The 19,266-nt window shown below is 53.1% G+C and overlaps 1 protein-coding gene across 1 annotated transcript; it reads right to left on the minus strand.

Annotated features, from left to right (window-relative positions):
- Window positions 1–658: 658 nt before the first annotated feature.
- On the minus strand, window positions 659–13,698 carry LOC309684229 (olfactory receptor 2B2-like; the record flags this gene model as incomplete). Its single annotated transcript, XM_082500168.1, has 2 exons — window positions 659–1,606; window positions 12,787–13,698. 2 exons carry the CDS (start codon window positions 13,696–13,698, stop codon window positions 659–661), a joined length of 1,860 nt encoding a protein of 619 aa, XP_082356294.1.
- Window positions 13,699–19,266: the final 5,568 nt, after the last annotated feature.

The raw sequence follows: 19,266 nt of genomic DNA on the forward strand, positions 1-19,266 counted from the left end.
TTCCTTCTTCCTGCTGTTTGTCCACTGACTCCCGTGGAACTTGTTTGTGGGTATCCCGATTGAGTTCTTTACTTTTGAGCAACTTCACCTTCGAGGGTGTATCACCTTCTGAGTCTCCATTCACTCCCAGCTCAGGACAAGTGGCCAGTGCCCATCCTCTCCTGACCCCTCCAAATTCATTTCCAGAGAGACCTCTACATGCCATCAGTCCTGTCATACAGGATGCGGCCAGAGGTAATTGGGAGCTCATGCAGCACCTTCTGCCATCGGACACCAAGCAGAGAGCCTGTAAAAACAGAACTCTTGATACAATAGAACCCAAGGGTACCGTGTGCTTAACCCCAAACACAGGAAGAACGCAAAGAGAGCAGACACTTTAAAAGAGAAATTTGTGCAGCATTTTTTTGGCAGTAACTCTGGAGGAAGAGTCCAGGCTTCAGGCACTGCACCCAGGAGATGCCCTTTTATTGAAGACCTGCTATTGGACATTGCTCGTCTAATTCAGTAATGTGCAAGTGTCAGACACAACATGATCAAGCCTGAGGAGAAGTAGTATAAGCCTAGAATATGATCTATAAGAAAGATTATCAGAAGGGAAAAAAAATGAGCACCCAGCCAAAGATAAACTCGGAAAAAGGTGCAGAGAAGTGGAGAGAGGTTAGGGTTGGTGAAACAATGTCCATTGAGCCAGTTTCCATAGGGCATCCTTGAGCTCCTGGTTCCTCATGCTGTAGATGAGGGGATTTACTGATGGAGGCACCACAGAGTACAAAATGGACACCAACAGGTTCAGGGATGGAGAGGAGATGGTTCGGGGCGTCAGGTAGGCAACCATTCCAGTGCTGAGAAAGAGGGAGACCACGGCAAGGTGAGGGAGGCACGCGGAAAAGGCTTTGTGCCGTCCCTGCTGTGAAGGGATCCTCAGCACGGCCCTCAAGATCTGCACATAGGAAAAGAGAATGAAAACAAAACACCCGAATCCTAGTAAGGCACTAACTACAAGGAGCCCAGCTTCCCTGAGGTAATCTGAATGTGAGCAGGAGAGCTTGAGGATGTGGGGGATTTCACAGAAGAACTGGTCCAGGGCATTGCCCCGGCAGAGGGGCAGTGAAAATGTATTGGCCGTGTGCAGGAGAGAATAGAGAAACCCACTGCCCCAGGCAGCTGCTGCCATGCGGACACAAGCTCTGCTGCCCAGGAGGGTCCCGTAGTGCAGGGGATGGCAGATGGCAACATAGCGGTCATAGGACATGACAGTGAGAAGATAAAACTCTGCTGACATGAAAAAGAAAAAGACAAAGACCTGCGCAACACACCCCTGGTAGGAAATAGCCCTGGTGTTCCAGAGGCAATTGGCCATGGCTTTGGGGAGAGTGGTGGAGATGGAGCCCAGGTCAAGAACAGAGAGGTTGAGGAGGAAGAAGTACATGGGGGTGTGGAGGTGATGGTCGCAGGCGATGGTGGTGATGATGAAGCCATTTCCCAGGAGGTCAGTCAGGTAGATGCCCAGGAAGAGCCAGAAGGTCAAGAGCTGCAGCTCCCTTGTGTCTGCGAATGCCAGGAGGAGGAAGTGGGTGATGGAACTGCTGTTGGACATTTGCTTCCTCTGAGCATGGGGCACTGTCCAAATAAGAAAAGGCAGTTCAAAGATAGTGAAGACTTTACTAAGAATAAAAAAACTGCTCTGTGTCTCTCTGAAGCATCAGAGACTGCCTTTCCCTCTTAAAGACGATCTTTGGCACGTCCTTCTTGTGAGCTCTGCTTTGTGGTGGCTGAGGGTGCCCCAAGGAGCAGAGAACTCTGCTGTGAGCTCTGGAGGGGTCAGTCATACCCTGCAGAAATAGGCAAATAGGAACATGGTATTATCTCAGATTAAATCCACTAATAACGTCAAAGAGCTTTTCAGCATTGTTGCTCCCAGTTCACCTGACTGCAGAGCAGAGCTGTGGGGATTTTGTTTTGTTTGTACTGTTCTTGTTTCCCCCACGCACCTGAGGAGTGTTTTATGGCAGAAATATTTGGACTTTCTGCCGCACTCCGTGTGAAGCCGTGTGGGTCCTGAGAGGCTGAGGGGCTGTCCCTCCGTGTGGGGTGAGGGCAGTCGGTCTGTCCAGCAGCCCTGCTCTCAGCTGCCCTGTGCTGGCACCTCTTGGAGCTGGATGATGATGGACTCAGCTGTTCCCCTGAGAAGGAACTGGCCACTGCTGGGACCAGAGGAATGCAGTTTCCCTGTACCCCTCTCCAAAGCCCTCAGCCCGCCTCATCGTACCTGAGGAGGATCTCAGCCCTCCCCTCCCAGCCAGGGACACAGAGGACTCCCTGCAGCTGACTGCGCCAAGACGCCCGGCAGCATTGCCATGACCTGAGCACTGAGGGGTGTCCTCCGTGGGGCTGCTGGATAACACAGAGATGCCACGGGAATGCTGTGCCGATCTGGAGAGCAGCTGCAGCCTAGCACGAGCCCCTCCGAGAAGGATTTAAATGTCCTATGGGTGGGGTGTCTGGAAGGGAGAATTGGGTCATTTGTTTTGCCCTGAGCCCACAGATTATGAGGAGACTTTACTCCCATGGACATATCATCACGGCAGGAGCCAGAGGGTTGGTCTGTTAACTGCAGCTTAGCCCCAGCCCTCATCCCAGCAAGTCAAGTGCTGACAAGAAGGGGAGCAGACAGAGGAGGGGAAAACTGGAGAAATGCCCCAGTGCTGCTGCTGAGGGCGGCAGAAAGGGACAGGCGGTCGGGGATTGAGTCATTTCCCCTCTGCAAGGGTGAGGCCGCTGGGCAGGTGCCCCATGGCCATCAGGGCAGAGGCTGGGCTGGGTGGGAGAGGAGAGCAGGGGGTGGCTCCAGTGAAGGTGTCTGGGATCCCCCCTGCCTGGGCATTTCTGGCAGCAGCTCCCTCTCTCCCTGCCTATGTCTTCGCTGCCTGCAGCTATCCCTGTCAGGACCTGTTTCTCTGTCCCGATGTCTCCTCACTGTCACTGCTCCCAGACCCCATCCCACACTCTGTCCAGCTCTGCCCTGCAGACCCCTCCTGGCAGCAGGGCACTGCCCAGGGGCATCTCTGGGTCTGCGGGGGATCAGGAGAGGCTCAGACAAGTGCTAAAGAGAAATGGGGTCTCCATGCCAGCTCCACAAAGGAGAAATCCATTCCCACCTCGCACTGCCCACCCAGCCAGCCAAGAGGAGGAATTTCCAAGCACACACTCCTTCTCTTTCAGTGCAATGCAGACCTGATGTCCTTTTTGAGAAGGACCCTCTGCAAATGTCCTGGGGGTGATGCGGAACCGGGAGCAGCCCAGACCAACACAGGTCCCTCTCCGCAGCAGAAGGCATCTGCCTTGCTGGCGCTCACTCTTCCACCCGCCGCTTCTCCCCACAGCGCCGTGGGAGCTCCCCGGGCAGGCGCAGAGCTGACCGTGGCAGGCGGCAGAGTCCCTGCCCCAGCACACAGCCACCGGGGTGCAGGGACCCTGCTGGCAAGGACAGCCCTGCCCACCCCTGCCTGCACACCCCTACGCACACCTCCACAGCCATCCCCGGCAGAAGGCAGCTCTCAGGAGCTGTCCCTCTCACCGGGCAGCAGGGAAGCCCTGCTCTGGAGCACATCCTCCTCCTCTACAGCACAGAAACTGAGAGTATCCTCCTACACAGAGCCCAGCCGCTGTCAGATGGAGCAGCTTGAGGAGATCCCTCCAGGAATCGGGGCTGCATTGCCCGGCACCCACAGACTTACCACGCAGAGGGCGGTGAAGATTCCTGCCCCATTGAGCTCTCAGCACCCCCCACTCCCAACTGCCTTTAAGCTCTCTCCTCCTCGCAGGTCTCCTCTCGCTGCCTACAGGCAGTGCCCCCAGCGCTGCTCCTGGGCAGAGCTGTCTCTCTGCAGCACTGCCCGCTTGCCAGGAGCTCCCTCCGGCCCAGCAGCCCGGCCCAGCTCAGCACCAGAGGACCAGCCCAGGGCAGCAGCTTTTCTGTCCCCTCTGGGCTCCCTGGGGGTGTCCCTGGGGCTCCAGGGGAACCTGCTGGGAAACAGGATGAAGTCATCACTTGTTTTCCTCCCTCAGCTGGGGAGAGACACTTCTGTCCAGGAGTTTCAATTCTCAATCAGAGACGAGTTGAGGTCCAAGAATAACTTTTTTCTTTTTTTATTAGACAGGATACCACAACAATGCCAGGGAGCAATCTCCTTTTCCTGTTTGGAGGGAAGAGATTCTGATGAGTCAATGAAGGCTTCTAAGCCTGGGTTTGTAGTCCCTGGGGCTACAACAGGAGTTAGCTCCATCCCATACCCTCCACAAACCCCCAGCAGGTGGCATTCCTCTGGCCTCACTTCACAAGGGCACAAAAGCGGCTCCTGCATGTGAGCTCCTGGTCTCAGCTCTCCTGTGAAGTAATGGAGAGGGAGGGCAGGAGGAAGATGTTCAGACACAGACACCTGGGGACATCTTTGGTGCAAGATGTGACCAAGAGGCATGCTGGGAATGGCAAGCTGTAGTGGAGCAGTTCATAGAGACAGGGCAGCATCTGGGGGCATCTTGGTGGACGCTGATGGGAAAACCCTTTGGCCAACTTCAATGACACAAGGTGTCCATGTGGAGGACAAGTGCCCCTGAAACGCTTCCTTCCTCCCAGGGCAGCCCCTAGAGGGATTCAGCTGACCAAATGGAGTCACGTGGCACAGGCAGAGCTCAGTCTCTCTCTTTCTCTTCTCCATCAGCTCTCTTTTCCACATGTCCCTGGAGTACGATGGCAGTTGTCTCACGTGCATCCCTTCATTGCCTGACCTAATTCATGGCAGGGGAACCTCAATTTAGTTTACAGATTCTGTCCTGTAGTGCTCGAGGAGGTGCCAGGGCTCTCCAGCACAACTGCATGTGCCTGACAGGGACAGCAGAGGTCCAGGACAGGAACCCTGTCCCCACCCAGCCTGGCTGTGTGACAGGCATCACCCAGGGCATCTCAGACAGAGTGGGTGCCTTTGGGCCAGTGACTGAATCCCACCCCTGCAGTGGCACAAGCTCTGGCCCTTCTCTCTCCAGTAGAGTGCATGAACAGCAAACACATCACACCAGGCTCTCCTACTGTGTTCCTTCGCTCTCTAACTCTGCTGGTTCTTCTCTCCTACAGTGTTTAACCATTGATGACACCATCATGGATCAGGCCAATGATTTTCACAGTGGTCCTGAACCACATGATATCCACACTAAGGACACTCTCAACATCATCTCTTCCTTCCTGAGATCAGCTTCACCTCCACCACAGGCCCGCAGGGCAGCAGAGACACAAAACATAGTGGTTTTCTCTGTGCTATACTCAGTGAGGACAGAGAGTCATCATTAGAGCTTGGGATGTCATCGGGTCAGGCTTAGGTTGGGACGCAGGGTTGGTGGTCAGTATCTGCTGAAAAATAGTCACTGGCATAGGACAGTGTAGGACATCCTGTGGTGGGGATGGCCCCTTGTGGGGGCTGGAACTGCTCAAGAGAACTGAAATCCTCGTGCAACCAATTATGGCTGCTGTCTCTTCCCCTCAGGATCCCGAGAGGACACCAGGTCCCTTCAGCTCCAGCACTTTCCTACCACTTCACTCACCCACTTACTCCATAGAGCCAAGGAGGAGCCCTCGCATTGTCCTGCACTGGGCATCACACACCCCCAAATCTCACTGCCCCCAGGAGGAGCCCTGAGTGTCCCATGAGGGAAAGAAATCCCATTCCTGAGGGAAAGGATCCCCATTGCTAGGGGAAGCGGGTCAGGGCTCGAACATCCAGCTTGATGAAACACATCCAGGGCTTTTACAGTCACATACACATTGGATTTTCAACCTGTAACCAGTGCCTCTGACTTCCTGCTTCATCAGCCCCCACAGATGGTCCCTTTCCTGGTCAATCCCTCCATGGTCTCTCCAGTGATGGCCCTCAGTGGGGCTCGCTAACACCCTCAGAAACTTGCAGCTTTGCTGCTGCCTTTTCCTTCTCCAGAGGCTTGGTCAGTCTGTCAGGATCTGCAGTTCAGGAACGTGGCACCAGAGGGCTCATTCACATGCACAGCTCTCAAGCCAGGTCTCTGACCATGATTTCCTCCACTCCTCAGTTCTTATCTGCTTAATGAGAGAGATGTCAACAGTGACAATATTTCAATACTAAAAAACTGTAAGGAAGGACTTCCTTTTTTACCCACTTGTCTTCATTTGTCTTCTTACACATTAAGTGATATTGGCAATCTCCAAACGCTACTGAAAGTGAACATCTCCAAATGGAGGCTGAATGTGTAGGGCAGTCAAGATCCTTTATGACAGACACTCTGTGGGCGGTCTTTGTCCCAACCCCCAACCCCATTTCTCTCTTCAGCCACCCGGGACTACAGCAGCCTTGTTCACAGCTGAGCTTCCTCCACTGCAGTCCATTGGCACTGGTTCCAACCTGCTTTACCTAGAGAACAAGCTGCACGCAGACACAGAGGGATGTTTCTTAAATGTCACAGAAACAAAAACAAAGGAGGAGATGGTTCAATAAAAAATATAATACACTCTTCTGCTTTAAATGAAGTCCACATTACTTCCTCTCAAGTCCACTGTTCACAGCAGATGGCATTAGACCAACAGAAAACACATGTGTCTGCCAAGCCCAGATCCAAAGAACCCAAAGCCCTCCCTGTAATGGACTCTGTTTCTCCATATTCAATCTTTGCTCACAGTGAGGCACACGGTGATGTCATGAGCTCCCTCGATCAACAGAGGGAAGCAAAGAGAAAAAGTGAACAAAATGCTCTCTTTTGAATAGCCAAATCTGCAGTAATCCCAGTGTATCTGGGTTACAGGAGCACCTTTAGGAGACTCTGCAGCATCTAGACACACTCGTTACTCATTCCCCTCCAGCGCTGGACAGCTTGGGTGCAATTGTCAAGAACTCCCTTTACTCAAAGGGAGAGAAATGAGTTGTCTCAAGTGAGATGCTTTGGCCTACCCCACATGTCCACCAGCTCCTGCTCCAGAAAGTCTCCCAGCTGCCCTGAGTCACCTTTCCCAGTGCCATGTGGGGACATCACCTACCCACGGGTATCTCTGAGGCAGTGGCCACTTCTCTCTGGGCAACTGCATCAATCCCTAAGGAAGATGTTAAGCAGAATCTGAAACAACGTGGTATAAGAAGTGTGTGAGAAGTCTTCATATTCTCAACTTTGATGCTGGTCTGTAAATTGTCATTATTGGTTCATAGGCCATGGACATGCACCAGCAAGCTGATGGCCCTTTCTCTCCCTCTCTGGAAGTACAAAATTATGCATCTGGTCCCTTCTGACTGGTAACATTTGACTTTGCTCAAGTAGCCCCTGCTTTGATTCCTATCCACCGTTGGATGTTTTCCTCTAGAGTCCTGCCTTGAGGCACAGAGGCCTGGGAGACCTTGCTGGTGATAACGCAGTCAGAGAGCACACAACATAGATCTATCTATGCCCACTTTTTAGCAGTGATACCATCTTATCTGTGCTTCTTTTTCCACTGTCCCTGAAGTAGTACCAGGTCGTTATGGTGCCCTTGAATTGACTCTGAAGTTTCAGCTGAATTTTGATATAGGCCATTTCTGTGCTTGGAAGATGCTGTCCTTGAAGACCAGCTGTTATGTGCTTGGCTGCCTTTCAATGCTGCCAGCCATGAGATCCCCACTCAAACTCCCAGCACCAGGCTGAAGTCTGCTCCTCTGATGTCTGGCATTTGCCTTTCCTTCCTCACTCTCCTTTAGAGCTGCGTTGCAACTGTTTCAGTGTCACGAGAGCCAAGGCTTACAATGAACTTCAAGTCCCTGACCATCTCTTCCACGCTGGCAAGGATCACATCCAGGCTTGTATTGCCCTTGTTGGCCCCGCTAGCATCTGTGCTGAGAAGTTATCCCAAGACACTCCAGAACCCTCCTGGACTGTTTCACACTGCTGTGTACCCCTTCCAGGAAATGCCAGGGCCTTTAACGTCCCCAGTGAGGCCCAGGATCCTACATCCAGACACTTCCATTGGGTTCCTTAAACAAGACTGTGCCAGCTTCCCCACCTTGACTGCGGGTTCCTCGTCTCCCACCACCATGTCACCTTGACTGGCCCTTCCTCTGACCCTCATTCGCAAGGGCTCACCCAACTTGTAGCCTTCATCATGAAGGAGCTCCATACATCAAAGAAACTTCATCGCTTTGGGGGTACCCCACGCCAGATCCTTCCTGTCTGTCTCTCCTGAAAAGCCAGTTCCCATCCCATTCGCCCAGGGGTCTGCCTTGTCTCACCATGCCTTGGCAGTTACGCAATGGATGTCAAAAAGCACATACTCCAGCTTATCCTGGCTATGCCCTTGCCTGAGGGCAAGAGCGCATATTTGGGCTGTAGCACTGCAGCATTTCTGCCCCGTCTGGGCTCCCTGGGGGTGTCCTTGGGGCTCCAGGGCAATCTGCTGGGAAACAGCCTGAAGTCATCCCTGATGTTCTCTCCCTCACCTTGGGAGGGACACTTCTGGTCCAGCAGTTCATTTCTCAATCAGAGACAGATTGAGGGCCAAGAATATCTTTTTTCTTTTCTTATTAGACAAGACACCCAGGCAATTCCAGGATACAATCTCCTTTTCCTGTTTGGAGGGAAGGGATTCAGCTGAGTCAATGGAGGCTCAAAGAAGTCTGTTGTGTCTTGTCACTGTTTCCTTCTTTTACAACAGTGCTCCATGCTCAGAGTCCAACAAATAACTGTTCAGTGGCAACTCCATCACCCAGGTCCTCCTCCCGGCATTCACAGACACACGGGAGCTGCAGCTCTTCACCTTCTGGCTCTTCCAGGGCATCTACCTGGCTGCCCTCCTGGGAAACAGCCTCATCGTGACCAGGGAAAAAAATCTGAAAAATCAACAAGCCAACAAAAACACCCCAACCTCAACACTGTGTAAGCACTGCTACACAACAACCAAACCAGCAGTGTGTTTGGGTGTGTTTGGCTCAGAAACCCAAAATACAACACCACACAGACTGCTGTGAGGAAAATTAACTTGCACTCCAGACAGGCCAAGTGACACGCGTCAATGGGAGAGCTTCCTGGGGTGACCTTCCAGACTGAGGGTGGGGGTTACTGCCTCTGGGAGTGTGACGCTCATTGCGTGTTGACAGAAACAGCACTTTGGGCTTGTGCAAGACTTACCACTAAATGTCATGGAAATGCCAAAGGAGGAATGAAGGTTGTTTGGGAATGGACAAGTTTGAGAAAACCTCAAGAAAAGGGGCTAAAAATAGCCCATTATGTTTAAAGAGGTTGCTGGTAAAGCCCCTTGTGTGGCTGGCCTGCAAGTGATCAGCCCAGCCTCTCCGGTCTTCTTCTCCAATTCCACCAAAGTGCTGCGGGGGTGAGGGGGCTCTCTGCTCTTGGTAGGTATGGAGCTGTGAGCGTCAGCCACTGGAGTGGGGATGACAAGTCACAGGGGCTTGTGCACCTAAGGGGGCAGAAATGGAGAGCCCAGCGTGCATCCTTCTCGTGTTGCTGGGTGGGTCAGTGTGTGTAACTGCTGGTAAACATGAGGCTGGAGAAGCCAGCCGGTAGGACAGAGACCTGGGAGCATGAGAGAGACCATGACTGGATACCGGAGAGACCAGAGGCTCTGGGAGCTGGCTAGTGGAGGGAGCAGGTGGTCCAAAGCTTCTGCAAGAGAAACTGTGGGGTCTTGGGACTCTGGTACTGGTAAGGTTATAGGTCTGGACCAGGAGGGTAAGGGACTGTATGAGAGAGCAGCAGGAACACATGGAGCTCTGCTTGGGGATGGACAATGAGTCAGCTGAGAGTTGATGGCTGAGGATTATCATGCAGACCAACATGGGCAATGCTATGGTGGGTGTCTGCTACAGACCTGCTGATCTGCAGGGGAGGAGAAAGAGGCAGATGAGGCCTTCTGCGAGTCCCGGTCCTCATGGGGGACTTGAGCTAAGACCTGGATAGTCTCATAGCCCTTGGTAGCCAAGAGAAATGCAATCACCCAGACGGCAAAGACCTGGTTCTGTTTGTGCCTTCCAGCTTTGCCAGCGGCCTTGGCCATTTCCAGTGCAGGTTGTCCCACTGCTGCCCCAGTTTTCCTCCAGCCTGTAGACACCCATGGTGCTTTCCCCCTTTGCTCTCCCCTGGGAATTTCTGTACCTTCACTGATGTCGCTGTGCCCTAACAGGCTGTTTCTTGGAACACAAAGCCATGGGATCGTCACCAACTCTCTCTGGGCGTTCTCTTGCACTACAGCTCTACCCTTGCAGGGACATTTCTTCTTCCTCCTGTCCAGTCTCCACTTTCCCAGCTGCATTATACAGCATTTTTCTCTCTCCTGCACTTTCCCACTTCCAACGAAAGCTCAAAAAAATCTCAGAAAGCACCCTCCAGGCAGGTGACCTCATTCATCAGCAACTTACATCAACAGGCCTTTAAGCTGACCAGATAGAAGTGACCTCACTGTGATCTTCTAAACCCCCTGGCTGCTGCTGATGGCCTTTCAGCTTTGTGGGTAGACGTAGGCAAGCCATCTGCCTGCTGCTGTCCCTTCAGATACTCAGGCAGAAGGGACATGCCAACCCATACCCATGTCCTCTTCCTGGATGGGGCTCCACCATACAGGGCAGTAATAAGGACATTCAACAGTGTTGGCCCAAATGTTGATCACTGAGGGATTCTGGTTACGACTGGCTTCTGTGAGGACTTTGTATCACTGTGGACATTTCGGCCTGATCATCTAGCCAACTTCCCACCATTCACTGTTTCAGCCCAGACAGCATTAATATTGCTATAAGGAGATGATGTCAAAGGCCATGCACAACTCCGGTTACACAACATGCCCCTGTTTCCCCTAACCATTCTGGTCCAGCAAAGCCTTTCTTGTCCTTCCACTGCCTGGAGGTGGCTGCAGGAGGACGGACCCCATCACCCTCCAAGGGACTGAGGAAGGCTGACCAGTTTGTAATTACCCGAATCCTCACCCCTGCCCTTCTTGAAGATGGGTTTGACATCTGCCTTCTCCACAGACCTCGGGACGTGTCTGGCTGCTCTGGCACATTTGAGGGCATAATCCAGAATCACAGGACAGGGTGGCATAGCAGACATGAGCAGTTGCAGTCAGCCTGTCCACGGCAGTGGAGGTGAACGTCCCTGGGATGGTGGGGATTTGTTCCTGCAGTCACACACAGAAATGTCAGAGCTCTGTCAGGTGCCCACACCTCCGCTGGCCTCGGACACTCCTCATACACACATGGCTGATCAGAGACACAAGTCCTTCCCTTGCCCATGCAGAGGCAGTGCACGGCAGCGGTCACAGTGTCTCTCTGACCTCCTGCCGCCACCCCCAGAGTCTGGGAGGCACCGCAGCCCTGCGGTGTGTCGCCCTGCTCTGCTCTCCTCCTGAGGAATGGACATGGGGACCTCGGTTCAAGGAAGCACATCCCAGTGCTGCATCCAGGTGTTTCCCCAGGGGATGTTACTCTCCAAGTGAAGTGACCTCGTCTGTCACACTCGCCTTCATGGCACCCCCAGGAATAGCTGATGGCTTTTGTGTTCACTCGGGTCCATCTCCCCACATGCACACGCTGTGCATGCTTAAGTCTCATCTGTAGAATGCAAAGTTAGACCTCCTCATTTGGTGTCCCTCTATCTGAAGGGACAAAGAACATCTCTGAGTTGGGGTGATGTCCAATGCTGGAAATGGAGGTTGTTCTTGGCTGGCCCATGATGGTGACCCTGGGGCAACTTCCCCGGGGTGTCCAGAGGGCACAGGCACAGCCCAGACCCTGCTCTGCTGCTCCGTCATGTCTCTTGCAGGAGCCTGACTGTGCCAGGACACTGCTGTGTGACCCCAGCCTGCACACTGCCACACTTCAGCTCTTCCCAGGGTATTTTTCCTCTCCGGGCCACTTGCTAGCCCCACCAGCCAGACCCTCCCTGAATCTGGCCACCTCTTGCCCTCTCGCCAGCGCAGCCCAGCAGAGAAGCCCCATTGGGACTGGTCCCACAGCAGCACATGGAGGCCACTGAGAATGTCCACCCAGCCGGCATGCTGAGGAGATCTCCTCCCCAGGCAGCTTGCAGACCCAGCTGCCAACATTCCTGCCCAGAGTGGCATGAGAGAATTGGCCCAGGGTATCCTCAGGAAGGTCCTTTTGCCCCAGGGGCAGGGCAGCCTGCCCTGAGCTGCCCCACCACAGCAAAGGGTTTCTCTGTCCATGTTTGGCCTGCTCTTCTCCCAGCAGAGCCCATCCCCCTCAGAGACTTTCCCAAGAGAGCTCATCTGTGCTGGCCAGGCCAGCCATTCCTGCACCCCCTCCCCAGGTGTCCCACAGCCCCCGAGCTGGTGGTGCGGCTCTGCAGAGCCAGGGGCTGAGGTGCCCAGGGCCATGCTGGTCAGGCTGGGAGGCAGACCCAGCTCAGGTGGCTCCTGCCCCCTCCACCTCAGCACACAGACGCTGCCCCTGCAGGTCCAGAGAACATCTCGGAGAAAGGATACCGGACAAAATAATCATCAGAGGGTCTTTTATTTTGTTTAAACACACAGAGAGCAGCTTCTTATTTACACAAAGTCTCTGGCTCACACAAGACAGGCAGATGCTGACATAGATATAGTATAAAGGGTGACTCTTCTCTTTTGTTCACAACATTAATACAACCCAGAAAAGCTAAAAACCAAAGAAACAAAAAAAGAAAAATATACCAAAAGTAAGTCTGGGACTGAAATGAGGTATATCATGAGTGATATGCAGAACCAGATGGGCAGTTCATTGCTGCTTCTGAAAAGAAACCAGTCATCAGTTTCCTTAAGGCATCCTTGAGCTCCTGGTTCCTCATGCTGTAGATGAGGGGGTTCACTGCTGGAGGCACCACCGAGTAGAAAAATGACACCAACAGGTTCATAGATTTTGAGGAGATGGAGGGGGGCTTCAGGTAGGCAACCATGACAGTGCTCATAAAGAGGGAGATCACGACCAGGTGAGGGAGGCACGTGGAAAAGGCTTTGTGCCGTCCCTGCTCCGAGGGAATTTTCAGCACAGCCCTCAAGATCTGCACATAGGACACCAGAATGAAAACAAAGCAAACAAAAGCAATCAAGGCACTGAACACAAGAAGCCCCATTTCCCTGAGATAGTCTGAATGTGAGCAGGAGATCTTCAGGATCTGGGGGACTTCACAGAAGAACTGGTCCAGGGCATTGCCCTGGCAGAGGGGCAGTGAAAATATATTGGCCGTGTGCAGCACAGCATAGGGAAAAACACTGCCCCAGACAGCTGCTGCCATGCGGACACAAGCTCTGCTGCCCAGGAGGGTCCCGTAGTGCAGGGGTTGGCAGATGGCAACATAGCGGTCATAGGCCATGACAGCAAGAAGATAAAACTCTGCTGACATGAAAAAGAAAAAGAAAAAGACCTGTGCAGCACATCCTGCATAGGAAATGACCCTGGTGTTCCAGAGGGAATTGGCCATGGCTTTGGGAACAGTGGTGGAGATGGAGCCCAGGTCAAGAAAAGAGAGGTTGAGGAGGAAGAAGTACATGGGGGTGTGGAGGCGGTGGTCGCAGGCGATGGCGGTGATGATGAGGCCGTTTCCCAGGAGGGCAGCCAGGTAGATGCCCAGGAAGAGCCAGAAGGTCAAGAGCTGCAGCTCCCGTGTGTCTGCGAATGCCAGGAGGAGGAAGTGGGTGATGGAGCTGCTGTTGGACATCTGATTCCTTTGCTCATGATGTTCTGCCAAAGGAGGAAACCACACTCACAAGTAAGAACTGCTCTGAGCAAATCTCTTCACATTCCCTGTGTCCCATTACCTCTGTTCTTCCCAAACACACATGACCTTCCTCCTTCCTTTCAGGACCTTTTTACTCCCCCAGGTTCCGAGCTCTGCTTTGTACTGGCGAAACAAGACACAAGCAGGAGGCTTCTGCCCACGGGCTCCCAAGCAGTCACCCATGCTCGACAGCAGTGGGCATCTTTTAAAGACATGGTTGCTTCTAAACATCACCATTTCTCTCATAAGTAATCCATGAATAGAATCCGGTCAGCATTTCGGGCAGGAGAATGCCAGGGAAACTCTCAGAAGTGCAAAAATTTTACCGATCTAATTAGAGGCAGCTCACCCCCCAGCTCCACACTGCATTTTCCACAGCCCCACAGGTTTGGGTGGTTTGAAGGACTTTGGTCCCACGGACACAGCTGCATGGCAGTGTTGGTGTGTGAGCCACACCTGAACCCCTTCTCCCCAGAGAGTACGAGAGTAAGAACAAGAGCAGCATGGACAGGAGGGGAAGATGGAGAAATGCTCCTGCTGAGGGAGGAAAGGGACCTATAGACAGTGCTCAGGAGTTTCTCCTCCTTGGTGTGTGGCGGCTGAGGAGGCACCTTGGCCAGAAGCCCCACAGCCTTGATGTCAGAAGCTCTGCTGGGCCAGAGAGGAGACCGGGGGGGTTTCAGTAGAAGGCGTCCTCATTACAGGAGATGGCAAGAAGGTGCCCAAATCGCCCTCCCAAGGCACATGGGAGCTGCTCCCTCTCTCCTTGCCCAGGGCTCTGCTGCCTGGAGCTGTCCCTGCTGGGAGATCCTTCTCTGGCAGCACGCCTCCTCCCCGGCAGTGCACACAGAACCCATCATAGATGCTGTGTGCTCAGCTCTGCCCTGCAGACACCTCCTGGCAGCAGAAGACTGCCCAGGAGCATCCCTGTGGGCACAGGCTCTGACAGGAACATCTGACCGACCCTGATAAGGCTGGAAAGGTGATGCTGGGTGCTATCTGTAAGCTGTAGGGCATTGATTTTTCTTAATCCCAGAATTATTCACCTCTCAGATTTGGAGACTCAGGGCCTTCTCAAGAATGGGGAGATGAATCTCCATGTCTTATTCCTCACACAGAAACAGAAAAGCAGAAGACTGAAAGCACAAAATCCTTCCCTTTCAGGTACCCCTGCCTTGATGTTCTTCTGGAAAAGTCGCCTCTGCCACTGCTCTTGAGCTGTGAGCAGCCCTGACCCACGCAGTTCTCCCTCGCAGAAGCTGAACCCTGCCATGCAAGGAGTTGCTCCTTCCACCCAGAGCTTCTCCCCAGAGCGCTGTGGGAGCTCCCCGGGCAGGCGCAGAGCTGACCCTGGCAGGCGGCAGAGTCCCTGCCCCAGCACACAGCCACCGGGGTGCAGGGACCCTACTGGCAAGGACAGCCCTGCCCACCCCTGCCTGCACACCTATCTTGAAACCCCAGAGCCCTTCCTGGGAGAAGACAACTGACCTTCATTGTCCCTCTGAAGGTGCAGTGGGGCATCTCTGCTCTGAAGCACATCCTCCTGCTCCACACCAGAAAAGCCAGGAGAGCCATCCTGACAGCTCCTATCAGCCATGGCATGTGTGAGGTGTAGGAGACACTGCCAGGAACTCACCTGCATTGCCCCACAGCCAGAGACTTACTATGGGAAAGGCTGTGAAGGGTTCTCCCCCGGTGAGCTCTCTTCTGTCCTCCCACCCCAGACTGCCTTTACCTCTCTGTCCCTTCTCTTGTCTGCCCTCGCTGCCTGCAGGCAGTGCCCTCAGCCCTGCTGCGCTGTGCAGAGGAGCTGCTCCTGGGCAGAGCTGTCTCTCTGCAGCGCTGCCCGCTTGCCAGGAGCTCCCTCCGCCCCAGCAGCCCGGCCCAGATCAGCAGCAGAGGACCAGCCCGTGGTGGCACTGCCTCTATCCCCTCTGGGCTCCCTCAGAGATGTCCCTGGGGCTCCAGGGGAACCTGCTGGGAAACAGGATGAAGTCATCACTGAAGTTTTGTCCATCAGCTGCGGAGAGAATCTTCTATCCAGCGTTTTCAATTCTCAGTCAGAGAAAGACTGAGATGCAAAAATACCTTTATTTTGTTGTTGTTTTAGTATTAAGAGAACACCCAGACAATGCCAGGGAGAAATCTCCTTTTCCTCTAAGGAGGGAAGCCACTTAGTTGAGTCAATGGAGGCTTCTCAGCCTGGGTTTGTAGTCCCTGGGGCTACAACAGGAGTTAGCTCCATCCCATGCCCACCACAAACCCCCAGCAGGTGGCATTCCTCTGGCCTCACTTCACAAGGGCACAAAAGCGGCTCCTGCATGTGAGCTCCTGGTCTCAGCTCCCTTGTGAAGTAATGGAGAGGGAGGGCAGGAGGAAGATGTTTGGACACCGACACCTGGGGACATCTTTGGTGGAAGGGGTGACCAAGAGGCATGTTGGGAATGGCAAGCTATAGTGGAGAAGTTAATAGAGACAGGGCAGAATCTGGGGGCATTTTGGTGGAGGCTGGTGGGAAATCCCTTTGGCCAACTTCAATGACATAAGGTGGCCACGTGGAGGACAAGTGCCCCTGTAACTCTTCCTTCTGCCCAGGGCAGCCCCTAGAGGGGTTCAGCTGACCAAATGGAGTCATGTGGCACAGGCAGAGCTCAGTCTCTCTCTTCTCCATCAGCTGTCTTTTCCACATGTCCCCGGAGTATGATGGCAGTTGTCTCACGTGCATCCCTTCATTGCCTGACCTAATTCAGGGCAGGGGAACCTCAATTTAGTTTACAAATTCTGTCCTGCAGTGCTCAGGGAGGTGCCAGGGCTGTTCAGAACAATTTCATGCGCCGGACAGGGACAGCAGACGTCCTCTACAGGAGCCCCATCCCCACCCAGCCTGGCTGTGTGACAGGCATCACCCAGATCATCTCAGACAGAGTGGGTGCCTTTGGGCCAGTGACCGAATCCCACCCCTGCAGTGGCACAAGCTCTGTCCCTTCTCTCTCCAGAGACACTGGGCAGCGCCTGAACAGCAAGCCCATCACACCAGGGTCTCCTCTCGTGTTCTTGCACCATCAAACTATGCTTGTTCTTCTCTCCTGAATTTTTTAGCTACCCCCTTGATGATACAATCATGGATCAGGCCAATGATTTTCACAGTGAGCCTGAATCACTGCATGTCCACACCAAGGACATTTTCAACATCATCTTGTTTTTCTTGAGACTAGCTTCCTCTCCACCACAGAGCTTGCTCCGTTTGTGTGCACCTCATTTCTTCTTCACACTGCCATCTGTCACCCACTTCAGCATGTCTCTGCTCTGAAGCAAAGCCTTTGCACAGCTGAGGTCTTGGGGCCTTGGAAGCAGGTTTCCCTCTTGCGAGTCGGCTCTCAGCCCAAGTGTGCCAGAGCTGAGGTGCTGCAGCCCAGCCATGCCCCAGGGCCTTCAGCCTGGGCACAGAGAGGAGGGGCTGGAGCTGTGTGTGCCATCTCTTCATTGCACTTGGAGGGAAGAAGAGCTGAGGGGTGTTGAGACATCTGCCATGACTGGGGTGCTCTGATGGGTGGGTACAGGATGATCAGGAGGGCAGAAATTTTGAGAGAGGCTTGCCCTCGTTGTGAAGGACCTGCTTAGATTTGTGGAGCTCCTCTAGGTGATAAATAAACTGGGTGAACCCCTGTGTGTAAGGGTCAGAAAAGGGACCGGTAAGGGTTACATTGTGGTGGGAGACAACGAACCTATTTACATCACCTTGTGAACTTTAATTGCCCTGGCATTCACTGGAAGGGGACCACAACTGCATGCAAACTGTCCTGGAGGCTTCTCGAGAATATTGGTCAAGACACAGCTTAGGACCCCAGTCTCTATAGCACAGCTGCCAGATTGGCCAACAATGGTAATACTCATCTGCACCTGTTAATTTCAAAGAAGGTAGAGCTGGATATGGACGTTACAAGAATGTCAGCTTTGGCTATCGTGTCCATGAAATAGTGGGGTCTGCCCTCCCAAAGGGAAGGAGAATACAAGAGTGTAGGTGCTAGACCTCAGAGGAGCAGCCTTTGGCCTAGTCTTGTGACTTTTAGTCGGGGAGCCCATGTGAGCAGCACAGAAGGGCAGCAGAGCTCAGTATACCTCATCTGCAAGGACAGCATCTGTCAAGTAGGAGAGTGTAGTCATACCAATACTCAGAAAATCGAGCCCAGCTGTGAGGAGAGGAGCTTGGGGAAACAGGAAATTCATGGGGAAGCTCCATAGAGAAAATGAAGCATGATAGATGTCGATGAAAGGGTTAAAACAAAGGAAGAATTCAGAAATACAGTTGGTTTAGAAAAGCCACAGGTATTATAGAGCTGACACTTGCACGGAAGTTCAAGGGCACAAGGATGAGCTGTCACTACTCCAGGAACTTTTAAAGAAGAACTGAAATTAATGGGTGGCCATTGCTGAATTTGGTAAGAGCACATGTAGATAGATCTGAGATTATCTGTGTTCTCTTCTCTCCTCCTTCTTCACCAGCAAGGCCTCCCAGTTCCATGTGCCTAAGAGGCAAAACCCCACGCAAAAGTCAGCAGTGGATGGAGACCAAGTTTGGGGTTACTTACCTAAGGTCAATCCTTAGTAGTCCAATGGACCAGATGGGATGAATCTAAAGATGATGAGACCCTTGTCTGCTTAGCTATGGCTTCTGTCTCTTCCACTGTGCGCCATGAGAGGACACCAGATTCTGACAGCTCCCATGCATTTTTTCTCCTCGCCTGCCCTCCACAGAGCCTGGGATGTGCACTACTGCTGATCTGCACCTGGTGTTACATAGTCCCACATTGCATTGCCCCCAGGAAGGTCCCAGAGTATTTGGACAATTTGGAAGAGGCAAAGGATACCCCTCTGCAGGGGATGGGGCTCTGGGCTTGACCACTCTGCTTGGTGAATGAACATCAAGGGCTTTCACAGGGGTTACGGAATCACTGAATCATGGAGTTTCAGAGTTGGAAGCGACCTCTAGAGATCATCTAGTCCAACTGCCCTGCTAAAGCAGGATTGCCTAGAGCACATTACTCAGGACTGCATCCAGGCGGGTCTTGAAAATTTCCAGAGAGGGGGACTCCACAGCCTCCCTGGGCAGCCTGGGCCAGTGCTCTGTCACCTCTGTCACCTTTCTTCATATTTAAAGAAGTTTTTTCTTGTTTTTGAATGGAACTTCCTGTGTTCTAACTTGTGCCCATTTCCCCTTGTCCTGTCACTGGGAACCACTGAAAAGAGCCTGGCTCCATCCTCCTTCAACCCACTTTTTAAATACTTGTATGCCATAATAAGGTCTCCCGTCAGCCTTCTCTTCTCCAGGCTGAAGAGTCCCAGCTCTCTCAGCTTTTCCTCATAAAAAAAATGGTCCAACCCCTCAGTCATCTTAGTTGCCCTATGCTGGACTCTCTCCAGCAGTTCCCTGTCCCTCTTGAACTGGGGAGCCCAGAACTGGACACAGTATTCCAGTTGTGGCCTCACCAGGGCAGAGTAGAGGGGGAC

The sequence above is a fragment of the Vanellus vanellus genome (genome assembly GCF_965231255.1).
Source record: "Vanellus vanellus genome assembly, contig: HAP1_SCAFFOLD_45, whole genome shotgun sequence".
Taxonomy (NCBI): Eukaryota; Metazoa; Chordata; class Aves; order Charadriiformes; family Charadriidae; genus Vanellus; species Vanellus vanellus.